Below are 20,094 nucleotides of genomic sequence, written 5' to 3'. Positions count from 1 at the left end.
TAGATAGATTCTCAAAGTTTGTCAAACTAATCCCTCTGAAAGGTCTTCCCACAGCCTTTGAAACTGCCGACAATATCTTTAATCAAGTCTTCAGGTCATTTGGTATTCCAGAAGATATTGTGTCGGACAGAGGTCCACAGTTCATCTCACGTCTATGGAAAGCCTTCTTCAAGCTCCTAGGTGTGGCCGTCAGCCTCTCTTCTGGATATCATCCCCAAACCAACGGGCAGACAGAGAGGAAGATTCAGGAGGTGGGACGGTTCCTGAGGACCTTCTGCAGTGGTCACCAGAACTCCTGGAGCCAGTATTTGGGCTGGGCAGAATATGCCCAAAATTCACTGCGGCAACCCTCCACCGGACTCACGCCATTCCAGTGCGTCCTGGGCTTCCAACCACCGCTCTTTCCCTGGGATGGCGAACCATCTGATGTCCCCGCAGTGGATCACTGGTTCCGGGAGAGCGAGAGAGTCTGGGACGAGGCTCATCAACATCTGCAGAGGGCAGTCCGTCGAAGCAAGGTAACCGCCGATAGGAGAAGGTCTGAAGAACCCAGATACACACCCGGACAAAAGGTGTGGCTATCCACCCGGGACATACGCATGCGACTGCCCTCTCGCAAGTTAAGTCCCCGATTTGTTGGTCCCTTCACCATCGTGGAACAGGTTAACCCCGTCACCTACAAACTACAATTACCCTCTCACTACCGTATTCACCCTACATTCCACGTATCACTCCTGAAACCCTATCACGATCCTGTTCTTCCCTCCACAGAGCCTGACCACGAAGAGGAACCCCCTCCTCCACTGCTCCTAGAAGAAGGAGCCGTCTACGCAGTGAAGGAGATCTTGCGTTCCCGACGTCGTGGTGGCCAGTTGGAGTACCTGGTGGACTGGGAAGGGTACGGCCCCGAAGAAAGGACATGGGTTCCCAGAGCTGATATTCTCGATCCTAGTCTCATGGTGGAGTTTCATGAGAGCCACCCTGAGTTCCCAGCGCCTAGAGGCAGAGGGAGACCACCACGGCGTCGGAGGTGTCGGCCCTCAGGAGCGGGCCCTGGGGAGGGGGGTACTGTCATGGATTGGTCAGGCTCTCACGACCCCCACTCACGAAGATCACCATCACCTGACTTCTAATGAGCACACAGCTGCATCACATTCACGAGCACCAGATAAAAGCACAGCACTCCAGTCGCTCATTGTCCGGGCTCGTCTCGACGAAAGCGGACAACTGAGCGACCACTCAGCGTAGTCATCCTCAGCTAAACAAACGATTTACTTACCTGTTCTCTTTGTATTCCTCCCTAGTCTTCCTGGTCCTCCCGTATCGTCCTGTCTTCCAGTCCTTCCAAGTCTGTGTCATCCTCTGTCAGCTGTATCTGGTGTGTGCTGTCCATCCTCGTGTATTCCTGTTACCCAGCCACGGAGGAGAAGACCCCAACATCATTCCTGATCCTCCTGGCTATCCTTCATGTGCTCCTTGTTGTCATTCAATAAACACCCTAACGTTTCCTTACCTCTGTCTCCTGTCCGCTTCATAACAGATACCAGATAAGACTTTCAATTAGGGCTGGGTGATATGGCAAAAATGCAATCTCTGTAATTGTTTCCGATATTGAACGATAATGATATATATTTCAATATAAGTTGTTAATGCTTCCAGATTTAAAAGAGTACCCCAACAATGACTGAAGCCAGAAAAACTAGAGGGTCCATTAAATGGCATAACATATTGGGCCGATCATTTTTCGGTGGCCGAAAATTCAGTACATTCACTTTTTGATTCCCATTGTTGTACATTTCTGCTGTGTGATTGGCTCTTAGATCAATATAGAGTAAAAAAAAGTCCTGAGCTTATCATTGTTATTGACAAATTTTATCGCGATTTGATCTAATATCGTTTACCGGCCCAGTCATACTTTTAATTTAGCTAACCTATAACCTCTCTTTAAAGTTTTCACAATATGAAAATTTTGACCAGTACTGATATCTAATAACTCTTTAAATTTAGATAACCAGTGGCATTAATAACGATATTTTAGGGATGTTCCAGTGTCTAAACTTTGGTCAGTATCAATAGTTTATAACTCTTTTAAAGGAGTTTTTTTTTTTTATCCTCTCCATTTACTCACACTAAAGGGATTAAAAACTTCTGTGCTATTTCTTCTGTTGAACACAAAACAAGATATTCTGATTAATGATGTAAAAAAGCAATTATTAACCTCCAAAAAACCTTTCAAGAGTTCACGCTTAGCTGATGATTGGTAATAAGCTTGTTTGGCATGGTGTCCCGTGAGAAAGCCCTGAGCTTATACGATCCTCGAGCCCTGGGCTCCCTCCTGTTAGCAGGGTGAGAGTTTGAGATCAGGGTAGGGCTAGTAAATTTGCTCACATATTACAAGTGAGAGATTTTTGAATAAAGAGTGCATTACTTGATTTTAAAATAATTGAAGGAAACACATACTATCTACTATCTATGATTATTTATTGAACATCAACATTAAAGAACTGAAATTTAAACACACACTGCTTAAAACCAACAGTCAGGTCTTTTCTTATTTCCATCTCAAGACATCTCTGGTGCAGCTTCCAGTCATTGCCAATGTAGTGCAAAGTAAGGCTCAAGAATGGGTTCATCGTCCTACTTGACCAGAAATCAGATGTGGCTGCAAAGCGGGCACAGAAGTATAAATTAGCCTCAGCCTTAAGAGCGGAGTCATGTGACTCCACACGCAGTAGGGAAAGTAATCTAAAAAAATCGACCTGAACAAATTAGATCAATTATAAGTTCTGAATGTTGATTTCGATTACTTTTCGATTAATCGCCCAGCCCTAGCTCTCAATGAACTCCCCTAACTTTTTTCTGAGTAATGACAGATATGGGATGGCTAAGGAGAGATATGTGGCTTGCTAAGAGCTTGACTATGATGCCAGTTTGGTATGCTCAATTTACTTAGGTTGTGTGTTTTATGGACTGTGGGAGGAAACCGGAGAACCTGGGTAAAACTCACGCGAGCATGGGGAGAATGAGCAAACTCCACACAGAAATGTCGATTGCTTTAGTAGGGACTTTAACCAGAGACATTCTTGCTGTGAGGCAACAATGCTAATCACTTGCCCGCCGTGTCACCCATCTAGAAAGGAAGACAACAATACTGAGATAAGAAACTCGAGTTATTTAGAGTGAGTTAGGAATCATCTGATTGGTGAATCAATAGTAGGCTAATGTGAGACCAGCCGTGCACAATCATAAGCATGTGATCCTCTCGAAATTAGTTTATAAACAAACTGCACTTTAATAAATGGCAGTTTTTTTGTGTATATTCCATTTTACTGAATATAGAAGAATGAAACTCACATACTTGGAACAAGTGTAGGGTGAGTAAATTATGACAGACTATTTATTTTTGCGTGCACCATCTTTTAAAATGGGATTATCAATAACCCCAAAAACACTTTGAATTGTTAACTGTTACTATATGATAACTCTTTTCGTTTGGATTACTGATATACAAAATCTTTATGATCTTATATACATTTAAATTAAGTGTAGGATAACTCTTACCACCAAAAACAAAAGGCAATCAAGTACTCTAGACAACCGATTTTACTTTAAAACATAATCCACACAAAACAAGGAACCAATTTTTCTGAATTATTTTATGAATAATTTTTTTATGCAGTGAAAAATTGCCACAGACAAAATTTTGTTTTTTCTTTTAGTGTAAATTTGAATGTGTGTCTGCTAACTGTGACGTTTTGTGTAAAACACTTCCCTTCATGGCCAGCATCAAGCATTCAAAGTGTACTGGAAATAATCCAGAATTTAACTGCTCTAATATATTAACATATTTTCTTATCAGTTCATTAAAGAGATTAATCCTTACTTTATTCGTCAAACTAAAAAAATTTATTTAAAGATGATTCATTGGAGTTACTACATTTTTAAAGGTACGTGGTTGTAAACAATTTATTTGGGCTGAACGAAACAAACAAATTAAGTAGAACATTACTAAATTTAATTAGTTTGTTTAAATTCAGCCCAGGCTGCACGGTGGCGCAGTGGGTAGCAGGTTCCCCTCACAACAAGAAGGTCGCTGGTTTGAGCCTCGGTTGGCATCATTTGACGTTTCTGTGTGGAGTTTGCATGTGTGTTCTCGTGGGTTTCCTCCAGGTGCTCCGGTTTCCTCCACAAGTCCGTGTTATAGATGAATTGGATAGGCTAAATTGTCTGTAGTGTATGTTTGTGAATGAGTGTGTATGGATGTTTCCGAGTGATGGGTTGCCGCTGGAAGGGCATCCGCTACGTAAAACATTTGCTGGATAAGTTGGCGGTTCATTCACTGTTCACTGTTCATTCACGGTTACCCAAGATTAATAAAGAGACTTAGCCGAAAAGAAAATTAATGAAATTCAGCCCATGTAAATTGTTTGCAACAATTTTGCAGAAACCATTTTTTTTCAGTGCATTTTGTTGTTAACCTGATTACAAAATCACAAAGACTATGTTCTAATGATAGGTAGTCTGAAGGACAACACTGTGGTCTTTTAAAATGCATAGCTCATTGTTACGGTGTTTTCATTGATTCTCTGCAAGAGCTCTAAGTTTGAAACATTTACAATTATTCCTTTAGCACACACTTTTATCCAGAGCGACTTATAAGTTAAAAAAATTAATAAACAATGCATCATAATCACAAATTACATTGAAGCAGAGCCCCAGACATCTCCTCAAGTTTTGACTTCACGAATCAATTTTAATTACTTGTAGAAACAATAAAAATTTCAATTAGATGTGTTTTCTCACTTTGTTCTGCCAATATTTGTAACTATTATTATGACTGGTCAGTTTTTTGCATCGTTGGCCAAGGAGGCAAAAGGCTAGTTTTATGTTCCGTTTAAACTGCTAAATTTATGTGGCAATAAATATAATTGACAAGCAATTTAATTCTGTGTCCTAAAGCAGTGTTTCTCAACTGCGTTCCTGGAGGACCACCAGCTCTGCACATTCTGTGTCTCTCTAACCAAACACACCTGATTCATTCATTACAACTCATTAGCACAGAGACTGAAAGAGTCTGTAATGGGTGACAAAAGAGACATCCAAAACATGCAGTGTTCCAGGAACATGGTTGAGAAACACTGTCCTAAAGCATTGTACACAATTAAGTAAATTGTTAGTAAAATGAAGTGTCACATAATATGTATCAAAGGTGGTTTGTTTTTGCATCCGGCTGGTCTCAAAACGATGATTGGCTTCAACATTTGTACCATTTGCATGTTGGTGCTAATTTTTATTTTATTTAATTGTTTTCAAATCTGCCTATCTGCCCTCCCATGTGTGTTTTGATCCACTCAAAAGGTTGAATGTTAGAACGCTTTACAATCAGCTGTATTTAAATATGGCATAAAGCACTTTAAAATGCAGTTAGCAGCCCCATCAAGGGCACTGAGAACATGGTGGCGGCGGCGGCATCAAGCCTCTGGTAAAATGCACACACAGGGGAGACCCTCTTTATGTGAGCAAAGGGCTTATGCATTTTGACAAACCACACTGTTTAAGATATAATAGCGGCATAATCACGGCCCCAGGCTGTCATTCTTCAGCATAATGGCCTGCTTATTCATCTGGGATGGCTTATGTCCCCACAACGGTTTTATTTCCCAAGATTACCTTGTTTGCTTGCTCTGGTTTTCTTGTTTTCTACTGTCCCACCTCTCCCTGATTTTAATATCAGCTTGTTTCTCAGCTACTTCCTGAAGTGACTTGACTTGTTTGTCTTGTGTAGGCAAAAATAAATAAAATAAAAAACTTTTAATCTAAAAAAAAATAAATAAATTATATTTTAATTAAATATAATCTTGAAAATTATTATTAGTCACAGTTAGAATAAGTTGAAAAAATGCAAAAAAAAAAAAAAAAAAAAAAAACAGTATATATTTATAAAGATGTCCAAGCAATGTTTTATTGAAGTTTTATTTTACAAGTTTTTAAATCTACAGTTGACATTGGGAAAAATGTGTATACTTCTGGAACACTCTCCACCAATATAGGCTACAAATTCACCACTTTGCGTGGTGATGCGAGTGACTGTATATTGATGTCCACAGTGACGATGAAAGAGCTACATAGACGACCAGACTGTATAGGTTAAATAATCTGGGGGAGACGCAGGCGGGCTGTGCGGCCCACCCAGTACAATCTTACAAACAGACAGCTACCAGAATCATCACAGGGTTAAATTCTTTTCAATCTAAAACATAGAACTTTTACATTTTTGCCTTACCAGTAAACATTTATAAAGACTTTGTATTTTACATATTAAAATACTTTACAAACACAATGAGAGCTCAGCACTGAGAGTTAACGGATGAGCAGAGAGGGGGAGGAAAAGCTGCCATACATGGAAGTGCTTTCCTGTTCTGACCACTATTCAGCATTTGTTCCTGTTGCAACATTTATATGCGAGTAAGCACTAGTTTTCATGAGAGTATTTTTCCTCTGAGTGCTAATATGGCAATTTCCAATGATATGCATGGTCTGTAATTGCATTCCTTCCTCCGCCTGAGGCTACATGTAATTAAAAGCTTTGCATATGTAGTCAATGAAATCATTTCCTCATTACCCAACCATCCTCAATTTACCGTGGTTTAATCCTGACCATTAAACAGGTTGGGTTTAATTAATCTTTTTAGTTGTGCAAGATTTACATTTACAAGGTAATTTCTGTGATGTGTAATTTGAGAAGCATAATAATTAATTTAAAAGAAAGTTCTTTTCAGATTCCGCTGTGTAGTGCATGCAACCCGCTGAGATCCTCTCCGGAAAAAGTGCTTATATCAAACATCTACACCTGTCCAAAACATATAAATAACACTAATCCTAATCCAGGGCCTGCTTGTCTTTTTAAGCAAAACTGACGACTTTAAGATCTTAAATGAGAGATTCATAATTAATAACAAACCCTCTAAACTGAATACAAGTCTTGATTTGCCTCTTCTGAAACAGTATAGTCAAGAGAAATTTACTCTTGAAAGTAAAGGTTCCAAGAGATACAATAACCGGTTGTGGTTTGGTGAACAGTTCTTTAGAGCCTAAAGGAAAGCTTCCATGGAGGTTCTTGATGGAATCATCAATGCTGATAAAGAACCTTTATTTTTAAGGTTTCATTTTTCGAGGATTGGCCCTAACTTCAGAAGTCCAGCTGGCATGTTAGTAGTGGTAGAGAGTTGTTCCCTTGCTCAGTAGTTTTCAGTCTCCTGCTCAGTTGGGCAGTGTGTCCAGGCCCAGTGATGCCGCATGCTGCTTGGCCCGCAAGCGTAGGTTCTCAATGCTGGTGGTCTTGCTGTTGTGGCTAGGAAGGCTTCCAGAGGCCTGCAGCAGGGGGCTGTTCCAAACTTGCTGCGCGTGGTGGGATAGAGACTGATAATAGGACTGGCATGGGAGGGAACCCAGGGGTGCTGGCATGTTGACGTTCATGCCTAGGTATGGTATAGATGATGGGGTCGCCATGTCGAAAGACGGATAGTGAACTAGGTTGTTGGTAGCAGCCATATGCTGGCGAAACTGCTCCTGCAGACGGAAGAGGCTGAGCGGAGACGAGGAGTACGAGTGACTCTGAGAGATCCCGCCGGTCACCCCGCTAGAGGAAGAGGAGATGGCTGGTGAACCAAGAGGAGAATCTAAGGAAAGAAAGATTGTTGTTGAGCTTTAGATCAGAATTATTAGAATTCTAGCTAATTATTTTCCCCCTCTTAAATATTTGTTTTGGTATTTTGGTATCCTAAAAAAGTTCCATAAGTTTTTCACATTGATCTCATAGACAAACTATTTTGGTATTCCAAAAGAAAATCTTCGTCAACAGTTCCCAACAATAGTTTTCATCGATGTGAAGAAAACTGTGATAATCCAAACATACTTTCCCCCCATTGTGCGGTACCTTTCATGCAACATTTGACTTTCATGGAAGCTTTTCATTTCACAAAAAAGTCTATATAGTGGAAGAATGTTCTGAAGTTTTTTTTACTGTGCATCTCTTTTAAGAGTGTGGAAAGTTTTCATGGATTTTAAAAGTAGTTTGTGGAACCTTAAACATCTATGACAATAAAGGATGTTCATTTTTAAGAGTATAGAGCAATGAAATTGAAAGACCAATAGCAAATACATACCTGGTTTGGGGCTAAGACGTTTGCAAAGAGGAGAAAGGTTTCCAGGTGCTGGTTCCTTCTCAACCTTCAGATCTTCTCTGTGCTGCTTTATCTCCTCCTCCTTGTCGGTTGCGTTGTCCTCTGTGGCTGATTCGCTGCCTGACTGCTCTGCAGATGTCACATTGAGCTCAACACTAAGTTCTGATCCAAGGGCATGAGGAGCCGCCTCTGCTTCCATGGAGGTAGAAGAGGAGGAGGACGAAGGTGGCTGGTTCTCAAGATTTAAGCTGGAGGGGGTGTCATCCTTATCGCTTGCTGCTAGGGCTCCATCTGTTGAGACATCTTTCTGCTTCTGAAGTTGCTCTTTTTGGAGGCTTCGCTGCTTCTTGCGAAACTTTGCCCGGCGGTTCTTGAACCATACCTGATGGCCAAAAGTCAATTTGTAGGAACATGATGAATGTGAAGTTGTGGACAACTTTAAAGATTTTAAAATTATATAGATTTATGTGGATAAATATTTTTAAGGTGCTTTGTTACCTGCACGCGTGCCTCGGGTAAGTTGGTGCACATTGCCAGCCGCTCCCGCATCACCACGTCTGGATAGTGAGTCTTCTGGAAAGTCTTCTCCAAAGCCTCCAGCTGCTGGGCTGTGAAAGCGGTGCGACTGCGGCGTTGTTTGCGATGCTGAGAGCCGTAGCGAGCCTCAAGTATGATATCTTGAAATGTACAGCCGTTGGAAGAGAAAAGACGCGGCATATTTAATTCATTGTACCTTAAAAATTAATTTGTTTTGTAAAGGTAGTGGGCGAGAACGCGCTTACCAGCCAGCCTCTCCGCCAGGGTGAGCGCGTGAACGGACGGCCGGTAATCAGGAGCGTGTTGCGCTTGTTGCGCAGCCTGTTGATGCAGGTTGTACATGGCGCTCAGCGAATTCATGGCGTGGAGAGAGTATCCGTTCACTCCGTAGTGCTGCATGATTCACAATTATCTGTACAAGAAAAAGTAATACATATGTTATGAGTGTAAGAATTAGATTTAGCTTTTAGGGGGATTTATTTTGGAAAAACATTTTATTTTCTAGGTGGCATTATCTCACAAGCCTGGGCCTGAAAGAAAGAGTTGAGGTCTTTGTAGGGAGTACGGTTTAAAACATTATTTAAGTAATGACAAAATGCTTTCAAAGTTTGATATAGCAGCATCTTGAACGCATTTTAAATGTAAGGTTTTTGAGGGAAATATGGCATTTGCACTCATAGATTTATTATACCCCTATGTTTGTGTAATTCATTTAAAGCAGCTAAATTTAATAGTTTATTGACTGACAAAATTCATGACAGACGTTTTGTTTAAATGCTCTAAATTCTGTGAATAATTACTGCATGTATATTGAATAGAAATACTTCTAAGATAATAAAATTACCTGAATTATTTTCTGCAAGGTGCAGTTTATTTGACCTTTGTTCACGCATTGTTTTTTAAAACAAGTATTTCTCTTTTTTTATTTTTTGGGGGAGGATATGCGCCTAGTGAGATACAATCAATCAAAAAGGTTGTCACTTTATAGCGAGAGTATAACGCTTTTGGAAATCCGCTTATAGGAGCGGAACTGTGTTCATTATTATCCAATTATTGTTTTGTCCAATCCATTAGTCATACATAGAAAATTAATTGGTGCAATTATCACGTTAAACTAATGAGCTCCGGTTTATGCTTACTACATTAAATATACAATTTCAGAACCAAATTACCGTAGCAAATCCTTGTCAAAAGTTGTCAATGAATCATTGATTGATTTTGGTGAGATCTAATGAAGCAATGAACGAATGTTTCGATAAAGATTTAAAGCTACCAGTTCTGTCATCGAAATTTTATTTTAACTGTGCTGTGTATTTTTTATTTAGTTTAATTTTAGCTGCAATATAAATTTCAATGTGTGTCCTTGAGGTTAGTGATGTTTCTCCAGTCGTTTTTCACAGCCGGTTTAAGATTTTCATAGATAAAATGAAAGGCTCCAGGACACGATTAGATATGTATTAGTATAGAGGTGGTTGACAGACACGAATATCTCCGAGGCCAAGGCACTGTGCATTATTAGGAGAGAAAGTATATAGCGCGTGTCCAGGGACTTTATAACAGCCTCCAGTTTTATTAAAGCTATTAAACTAAATTGTCTTTCCAACTTAAATTTCTTGTTTTTGCTGCGATTTAGTTCATACATGAACAAATTTTCTAAAGCATGCACAATTGATCTAATAATTATTACTTTCGTTATGGGTATGCTTTAATTGTTAAGCAGTTCTTTAAAAAATAATTTTAAAAGTTAAACCTCACGGCATTGGCAAGTGTAATGTTTTGATATGGTCAATAATAACTGGTTCTCTTTGAAACAAAACAAAAAAAAAATAAAAATAAATACCGCAATTGCTTTTTAGCTAAAGTAAATATATAAAATTATATGTGTGATTATTATTCAGTGACGTTTCTAACAGGTAAATTCAAATTAGTGAAAATTCAATTGCTTGATGAGTTGCCCATTTATTTTTGTACCTCTGTCATTAATAAAATGATTTTAATAACATAATAATAATAATTATGCAATTTTCTTGTATTTTAAAGCTATTTCGATTATTGCTATTAATATTATGAGTTATTATCATTTTATTATGATTATTATTCTTTCTTCATTCATATATATATATATATATAGGTGTGTCTGTGTGTATATATATATATATATATATATATATATATATATATATATATATATATATATATATATATATATATATATATATATATATATAGGTTTAAGAATAAATTGCAGTATAATTTAATGCTCTGTATTCTTTGAGATAATTTCTTGCTGGTTTTCTTGCAGTTTTGTAACAGGCCAGTACCGTATGCGCGTTCAGATATAAAACCTAGGGAAGAAAGTCTGTTTGCTGGATTTGTTAAAATGTTTGTATCTGTGCTGGCTTTATCTGTTTTAGGCCAGCGACCCTCCTCAGCGCGGAAGCTTCTGAATGACACCCGGAGTGCCCATTCCCAGACTATTAAGTCAGAGTAACGTCTGATGAATGTGATCAGAGGGCAAGAGGGAATAGTTTAATTCGCTTGGACAGAAGGTGCTTTGCTAAACATTTACTTTTCTCCCCCAAGTATTTGAATTGAATGGGGTCCGTTTCTCTCCCTCCCTTCTCACGCGGCCCCTTATCCCATCGCCCCAGGGCCACGTTTTGGCTGAGATGTATGGCTTCTCTGCGGGTAAAATATGCATGTTGATCCCCATTTGGGTCCTCGTCTAATGGAAGTGCAAATAGGTTTCGACTGTGGAGACCTCCATTTATCATCACCGCTGACACGGACGGACGTACAGTGAGTTTACATGTGTGTGTGCGCACTTTAAGAAATGCTCGCGTTTGCAGGCAACCGATATGAGCCGAAAGAGATGTGTGTTGGGCCTATGAAATTTGGTATTTTAGTTTGTCGTTCCACACGCATACATATTGATGGCATCTTATAAAGTTAACCTTACTGCAAACTAGAATATGCACGCACTTTTTGTAATACATTTTATAACAGATGAAAAAACTGGCCAGTGATCAATGCAATGGTGATTTAGTCTGGACGGATGATGATGGCACTATAAGGCCTAATGACCATGTATAATTTAACGTAGCCCACTCGTCCAAGCGGACTTTTTAAACGTCAAAATTTCGCCACAGGCCAACTGATATTTAGCACAAAGTGCAGCTTATTTTAATACTGTGTCTCGCTGCTATTGTAGTCTGTTCATCCGCCTGTTACTGCTGCGGGCAGTGTGACACTCCATGCTTCGATTATTAAAACCTCATTATGCAAATTGGCATGTACAGGGCAACTTTTTGATCCGACTAAATTAGGAAAAATGTTAACGTTAAAACCCCATTTGACCCGGGGGGGACTATTTATCGTGTGTCGCATGACAGAGGTTTTAAATTGTCACTCATATTTTTGTATCCTTCACTGTCAAAGGTCCCACGCGAGAAATGTTTATCCGTTTCCAATCTTGCCCTATATTCCCTTGAAATGTAGTCAAGCAGAGTTTAATATTCGTGTAGCATTTTGTCCAGATTTTAAATAAAGCGCAATTATGAAATTGCGTTAAAAATCTTAGGCCAAGTCAGACCGCTGTTTGGCTACTGTTTAAAACTAGTGAGTTTTTTCCCGTCTGTTTCATACATATATTTAAGATATGATTTTATTTATTTATTCTATTGTACATCTGGAGTATCACTCTTAATAAATAAAGGGCTCATGGGGTGTTTTCGCAGCGATGCAACAAATTAACCGTTTGGGAACCTTTTGGAGTCAATAAATTGTTCTTAGTTTGAAGGACATTTTAATAATTCAGTAAACATTTATCCTGCATAAATAACTTATGTGGAATGGTTCCGCATTCATACGTCAATGGCAATAAAGAGTCTTCTTTTTATAAGTGAACTGCGCATCTCTGAAATAAGATTTAATTTGTCGCTATTTAAAATTAGAATAAGCCGAAGTGTTAAAAAGTCAACGAACTGCAGGAAACATAATTAAATTTAGCTGTATTTGAGAAAACATATAACTAGGTTTGAATTCAACTGTTGTTTTATTAGGTAAATGCTAACTTTTTGCGTGATAGCAACTGCGTAAACAAATAATTTCTTACCTCAGTCTTGTCGTTTATCCAGTGTCTCTCTTGATATTTTTTTGCTTCTAGCTCGGAGTATTTCCCAGATGTCCTTATCTCGTTTCTCAAAGTCTAAGAGCCCATTCAAATGTATCCGCTAAGTATCAAGCGCCTCCAAGTCGTCCCCTGCGCGCTCTTCTCAGAACATTGCGTCCATCTATTGACACGCGCTTTGAGGAGGGATTTTAAAGAGCTCCGCGTAACATCGGCAAGGCTTGCTACTGGTCCTTAAAGCTGTCAATCAAAGCTCGAAGGTATTTTTCTAGCCGCATGTAGACCCAGAGCCAATTGACCCTTTACTTAGTAAATCACGCACTTGAAAGCACCAATGTCCACTTACAAACACTTTTGCTTATAAACAACATATATCCATATGTCAAGTGTAAACAGAAAATATTGACATCGTGGGATTAAGAGTTTTAAACGGGAACACCCGTTTATATAGAATGTCAAAAGAGTTTGATTATTGACAAAAATGCATTAAAACGTTTTTTTTTTTTTATACATCTAGCAATTTAGTATGCCTAAAAGAGAAAATAAATTTTTTTTTGCACATTTGTTTTATAATTCACACATGGATTTTAATGTTTTTGAATTATTTGATACATGAACCACATAATTTTTTTTTATTCTTAAAAATAACAACATATCGCCTTAAATACATTTAACTCAGCGTTGGCCAAGTGAAATATATTTGCTTTCTCATATTATTCTCACGCATTGACTTCTTTTGGTACTTCTGGAGCAGAATATTTCTATAGAGGTCACGGTCCCGAGACTTTTTTTTAGACAAACGAATATCTCATGCATTGGTTTTGTTTGCTTTTCGGCTTTGTCATGCCACTGCAGGAGAGACTGAAGGGACTTTAGAGATCTCTAATAGATGCCAGGCTACTGCCTTCACAATCTCTCCCGGCCTTGAAGGATTTGGGCGAGGATAAGGGGAGACAAGACGCTATTTCAGCCTCCAAAAAACCTCTGTCTTGAAATGACTGCCGGTAAGAGGATTAAAACAATAATGCCCTTCTCTTCTTGAAGGGTTTTTAGAAAAGATTTCTTCTCCCGGAGCAAAACCGTTTAGGTTGGAATTAAGGGCAGCGCAAAGTAGCCTTTTAATGTAAAGCTTGCATAATTTGTTAAAGATGCTCGCAGAAAGCGGGCCAGGGTGAAAATCCCTAACTGAATTTTATCTCTGACCATAGTTATAATCTAGAGGAATTTGAATGTGAGTGAACGAGAGGAAATTGAATGAAACTGATGAGTTTTGCCTTTTTTACAGGAATTTGTATTAAAATTATATCGATTAAAGTTATATGGGTGTTTATTTTCGACTGTAAATGAAGTAGAGATTTAAGCTAAAAAATATTTCTGTTTAATTAAATGTTTATTATAGACGGCAAGAAATCACGTGATGTTAAATGTGTATTAATAACATTCACTTGAGATGTAATTGATCTGTTAATGTAGAATAATTTCGATATTTTGCGTGCTTTTTAGGTTGTAGCCTAATTTCCTAATTTTTTAAGAGCGCAAGAAAAAATCGCAAGAATAAAATATTAGTCACAGATTGATATTTATGTGTTAAAAGCGAATGTAATCACTTTTAAATATTTTTGCCAAAAAGCTTATAGAGTTTGCTTATTCGACTTTATATTTCGAATGAATTATATTTTTGCTTTAATCAAAACGATCTACACTGAATAATGATTACAGTTCTACTAACAAAATATTTTAGTACTATTACTATGCTATTGATTGTTTTTTTTTTTTTTACTTTACCTTTTCTGTAACAAAACTGTCCTTTTCCATCCTTTCTCCCCACTTGGTTTTTTATGGTCTGAGGAAGAAAGAGGATTAACTTGTGAACCGATGGAAATAAGAACTTTAACGGGAGGTAAATCTGGGCAATGTCTCTTTGTGAGGAGCGTTTCTAAAGCAATTAAAGTGAGAAAGAATTCCTCTCAGCGCCTCTTCCTTAAATCTGCTTAAACGAGGACTACTGTCCAGCACATCTGAGGGCTTTAAATGCCTCCTATTTAAGGTGCTACTGAGAGAAACCCACCTTTAGAGCTGCATGAGAAACCCTCAGTCCAGTTTTGCTCAAATTAATTGATTTTTTGGTCTTTCGATATAGTTTCGCAAAATGTAAAAGTTATTAGGCTATCAAACAATTTCAATAAATTTACGAACGACATTTTAATGTCACCGCGTCAATATTCGCGTGTACTGTATAAATAAATCGATGTGAGCTCAAAAACTTCTCTCAAAAATTATCACGTGAATCCGATTTCTATTCACAAAACGATGGATGATATTATAAAAACGAGTCAATCACATCGCTAGTCTTTATTTACACTTTAGAAATGCGCACTCTCCAGTAGTTTTAGCAGGAAATAATCAAATAAAGGAATTTGATGTCACAGCGCGAGATGGTTGTTATTAGCTAATTAATAGACCTAATGATGTTTCTGCAACTTCATGAATACATTACGTTTGCAATCCACAAAGCTGTAGCCTCTCAGGCTCAATCCAAGGGTATTTCAGCATCTGTTCTTCCCAGAGCAATTAATCATTTTGATGTATGGTTTAAAATCGACTGCTTCCAGGAGACCTTTTTGACAAGAATAACAAAGCAATTTGCCAGGAGCCATCTCTTAGACACGTTATTAGCAGCACCTTCATCTTAAAACCGTTTTTTCTTCCTTTTGCTAAATTAGATACCTGTATTAAAGGGGCAGTGCTACTTTTTAATTTATTTTGATTTCTCCTCACAGCTCCACTGATACCTCTGGAAATCGCATCATTCGTGACAAGATCCCAGGATCTTCTTAACAAATCCCCATGCTAAAAGTTTTTGACCTGTCAGTTCTGTCAGAAGCTGTGCCCCTCTATTCTCTTCGTTCTTCATCTCTTTACTGTCTTCAGCCTCTCTTCCCCCTTGCAATTCTCCAATCTCTCTGTCTCTCTCTCTCACTCTCTCTCTCTCTCTCTCTCTCTCTCTCTCTCTCTCTCTCTCTCTCTCTCACTCCGTCTTACTCACTTTGGCCCGGATCCTCAGCACAAGGGGCCCCATTGTATAGTCCTAATCCAGAAGCAACACAGCTTTAGCGACATGGAGGGATAAAAGGCCCATCAAGCCCACAACTTTATGGGGGCAAATCTCTACCTAATCCCTCGCTTTATCTAAACAAAAGCCCCTCTCTCCTAATCCACCTTCACTGCAAAAATAAAAAGAAAAGGAAAAAACAAGAGGCGCTAAAAAAATCTCAGGCTCGAGTTGAACCGTGAGTTAAGAACCAGGAGTCATTTTACTAAAGAAACTAACCGCTTCTGACAGCCTTCTGATTCTGACATAAGTAAAAATGAAGCCCATGGACACAGTTGAAAGATGTAGTTGGATGAATAACTAAAAGTAGAGAAGTACCTATACATGGACAGTGTTCAAGAAGCTGCAGATCACATTTATTTTAATTTAAGTCAATTAATCAAAAGTTTAACTCTAAAGTTCTTTTAAAAAACGTCATCAGAGTGGAGTTCAAATGTCAGTGTAACAGCCTCATAGTTAATCCAAAACTGAAAATTCTGACATAATTTTCTCCTTCACTTGTCACAAACCTGTTTCTTTCTGAGTTTCTTTCTTTTATTGGGCACAAAAAGATATTTTGAAAATGCTGAAAACCTGTATACATTAAGTTTGATGTATTTGTCTTTCCTTTATATGGAAGTCTATGGTTATAGTTTAAATTTTTCGAAATAACATTTCAATAGAAAAAATGAAACTCATAAGGGTTTAGAAACACGTGAAGGTAAGTAAATAATGAATACATTTTTATTTCATCTCTTTAATGATCAACACCCTTTGAAAATCAAAAAAACATACAATAAAAACAAAATTACAGTTTTTCTCAATTGCTTTGGCACATTTTTCAAAACAGTATTAACATCCCAGTGAGTGCAAATTACAAAACTAAAGTCTTTATTGCATGTCTGCAAAATGTAATTACTCCCCCAAAACATTTCATTCATGCTTCAACACCTAGTTTTCGTGTCAGTAATTTGGTCAATGCTATCAAAACATTGTGTTTGTAATCGTGTGAGCCACACTGCTTAAATTGATTAGTTGTTTTTTCACCATGACAGTCAACCATGGAAATTAAGGTTTAAAAAAATCTTATATTTGTTGAGAAGAGGGAATAGTACATAGAAAAAATATCACATTTGTATTTATACAGTACATTTATTTTGGAACTAATGTGCATGTTTGTCCAATTACTTTATTGTGTATTTCATATTTCTTACGTTACCTCAAATGCTCAAAATATACTACAAAACAGCATCCGTGAAAAAATGTATTCTTGGTGGACATCCTGTCGCTCTTGTTGGCCTTGTCAAAGATTACACTTCTTCCAATTGCTTTATAAATATGCTACCAAACGTCATTGATAAATAGATAACGCAAATTGTAGAAGACATTACAAACAATGTCATTCTCAGATATTTATGGTGTAAATATGCGTATATAAATGTTTGATAATTGAGTAAATTGTTTTGAGTGTGATGGCTTAAACCATGAATAATGATTGAAGTTGTGAAGAGTTTGACAGTTTAAATGAGAATCGACTCATCAGTTTTTATTAACAAGCCATATGCAATTAGTTTTTGTCCAAACTACAGACTGTTTGCTCATGCGCCAAAGCATTGGCAATTTGCTTAAATCAATAAGAAATGCTACTCTGAAGTGAACAATGATCTAATTGTTCAGAAATCTGAACTTATTGTTTTGAAAAATAAAAATTTTAATCAAGAATTGAACCAAAGCGATTGAGAAAAACTGTAATATGAGGCATTATGAAGCAAAAATACAAGAAACATAAATTATTAATCAACACTAATGTCAAACAGTCATGAACATGTTCATGGGAGGAAGCTTCCTGCCACATAATGACATGTACACAGCGACAAACCCAAAAGATGACTTTTTTATTGTTTAAAAAGGAAAGGTAGAAAAAAATTGTGTTGTTTTGCTTATCAAAATGGTAGTCAAGCTTATCCTGAATGTTACAACCTTTTATATAAAACAATGTGTTTCTGTAAATTCCACAGGAAGCTCATGCTTCAGACTGTTGAGAACGCCCTAAAACAATTTACTGAGGCTGTGAATTTAAGGAACTAATGTTTTAAATATTCAGTTTCTTGCCCTGACCGAGCATTTTACTTAAAAAGCCATACATAATAATTTAGTTTTGCCTGCATACAATGTTCAGCATATATAAGTACATCCCTCACAAATCTATTTTTTTAATAGAAAGTTATACAATACTATCTATAAATAATAAATAAAACTATAAACAAATCTGGAGCTTATCTAACAAAATAACTTTCAATAATGGTCCAAAAATGAGTACATCCATATTTATTTGTTACAGAAAAATATTACATTTAAAAAAGAGGAAAAATCAACAGAAGCAAAAAAAAAGAAAAATTTTGTTGAAATTTTGTAGGTTCTCATTTTTTTTTTTTGCAATTTTTTTTGCAATTGAATTTAATTGTATTATCTAAAATATTATTTTAACAAATCGTGAACTTAGAATTAGAAGGTTTTATTTGACATTTTTGTCAAAATTGAGGTTTTGACATTCGTATTAAATGACAATTTATTTACATTATGGGATGTTTTTTTTTTATAAGACTTTTTATTTAAAAAAACAAATGTTACACACGTACTGTTTGCTATATGGAATGCAAAAACTTTGACGCTAAAAAATTTCAAAATCTTTCAGAACGCAGATAGAACCTTATAATTCCAAGGTGATGAAATATATCTGTTTAATAAACTGTTTTGTAAGTGCACCAAAATACATTGCCTATATTCACTGAGAAATGGATAAAAATGTAAATTTTCAAAATGGAGTGTACTCAATTATGCTGAGCACTGTATATGCTATTTTTTTTTTTTCTTAAAAGTGTTGGTATGCGTTGACTTGCATTTAAATCAGCAACTCTCTCAGCTAAAAATATTCTTTAAAACTCTACTAAAGGAAAAAAAGTCATCTACAAGTTGGATAGCCTGGGGCTGAATAAATTAGCAGCAAATGTTCATTTTGGGAGAACTATCCCTTTAACCATTTATTATTTTTCCTGATTAAATTATTATTTAATATTTCTATGAATCCTAACTTGATTTAATTGAATACTTTCCATGCTAACCGTAGTGTTGGTAAGCCTTTCATAATTAATAAGGTGCTTTCATTATTTCAATAGACCAGACTCAGATGAGCTCATTATCCCCAGTATGTGTGCTGTTGGCTATAATTGGGTAATTAAGAGGATAAAGTGGCTGCTCTTCCTCTTTAGTGCTTTGATGACTATTGAGTGAAAGAAGCAGCTTCTAATAAAACACAATGAACAGCAAACCTGCATGAATTATTGGCAGCTCGTTTATTATGTCTACCTTCAGGAATATTTATATAGCTGTAGAGAACCTGTAGAGTTTTTTTTCTTCTTCCGCCCGCTTCATGATGGCTTTTGAAAGCAGATTTTTTTGCCTGAGAGCATTATCCTAATAGTTAAAGCTAATTGGCAGAGGCATGAGCATTTTAAAGCACCCAGTCAGTTTGATTATATTGATGACCTGACATCCTGATATTTCAGCGGCAGACAGCTGTGCTGCGGGTTTGGTGGCATTCACAGATCACCTCAGATATGTACGATTAGTTGATCGGCCCTTGCTGCTAAAAGGGATTTGCGCACACTCTTAATACAAGCAAAGTCCTCTTTTCAGATAAAAAGATGGGTTCAAAAGTTGCAAATCTGTCCTCGATAACAATACGCTTCCCATTAACTCCTTGCCCCTGAGTATGGATTGCTCTCCATTTCACCATTACAACATCTGTCTTTACTTTCACAAATCCCTCTGTATCAGCTCTGGGCTTTGTACTATCAGTCAGTAATCTGGCTCTCAGCACTCTATGCGTATTGAGGCACTTTGGCGAAGAGGTTTAAAACATGACCCAGGATTCGAAATAAGCGGACTCCCTGCTTCTAACTGAAGTTTTCATCATCCTCTCAATGAGTAGCTTTAAGAGGATACCTGAGAAGAACCATTGGCACCTCGCTCATAAGCACCCACATTGGATCCGTCCTTGACGGTCTTATCCTTTAAGAAATGAAATAGTCTCATAAGGTGCTTCATGAGCGTATGTTTTGCTGTTTTAGATGATGAGAAGCGGTGGAGTCGGC

General features: G+C 37.4%; 1 protein-coding gene across 1 annotated transcript; it reads right to left on the bottom strand.

The window, feature by feature from the left end:
* Positions 1–5,964: 5,964 nt before the first annotated feature.
* Positions 5,965–12,999, bottom strand: dmbx1a (diencephalon/mesencephalon homeobox 1a). The gene is made up of 5 exons (XM_056473146.1): positions 12,835–12,999; positions 8,966–9,132; positions 8,682–8,860; positions 8,166–8,565; positions 5,965–7,679 (listed from the first exon to the last, which is right to left on the bottom strand). Exons 2-5 carry the CDS (start codon positions 9,117–9,119, stop codon positions 7,261–7,263), a joined length of 1,152 nt encoding a protein of 383 aa, XP_056329121.1. The 5' UTR covers positions 9,120–9,132; positions 12,835–12,999; the 3' UTR covers positions 5,965–7,260.
* Positions 13,000–20,094: the final 7,095 nt, after the last annotated feature.

Source organism: Danio aesculapii, chromosome 2, assembly GCF_903798145.1.
Source record: "Danio aesculapii chromosome 2, fDanAes4.1, whole genome shotgun sequence".
Classification (NCBI taxonomy): Eukaryota; Metazoa; Chordata; class Actinopteri; order Cypriniformes; family Danionidae; genus Danio; species Danio aesculapii.
The sequence above is the reverse complement of the archived record's forward strand: the minus strand, read 5'-3'. Positions and strand labels throughout refer to the sequence as shown.

Excerpts from the sequence above, each read along its gene's own strand:
- dmbx1a (XM_056473146.1), bottom strand. The coding sequence starts at position 9,119 with ATGCAGCACTACGGAGTGAACGGATACTCTCTCCACGCCATGAATTCG. Across the intron at positions 8,861-8,965 it reads CCTGGCGGAGAGGCTGGCTG|ATATCATACTTGAGGCTCGC; the intron begins GTAAGCGCGTTC and ends GTACATTTCAAG. Across the intron at positions 8,566-8,681 it reads TACCCGAGGCACGCGTGCAG|GTATGGTTCAAGAACCGCCG; the intron begins GTAACAAAGCAC and ends TTTGGCCATCAG.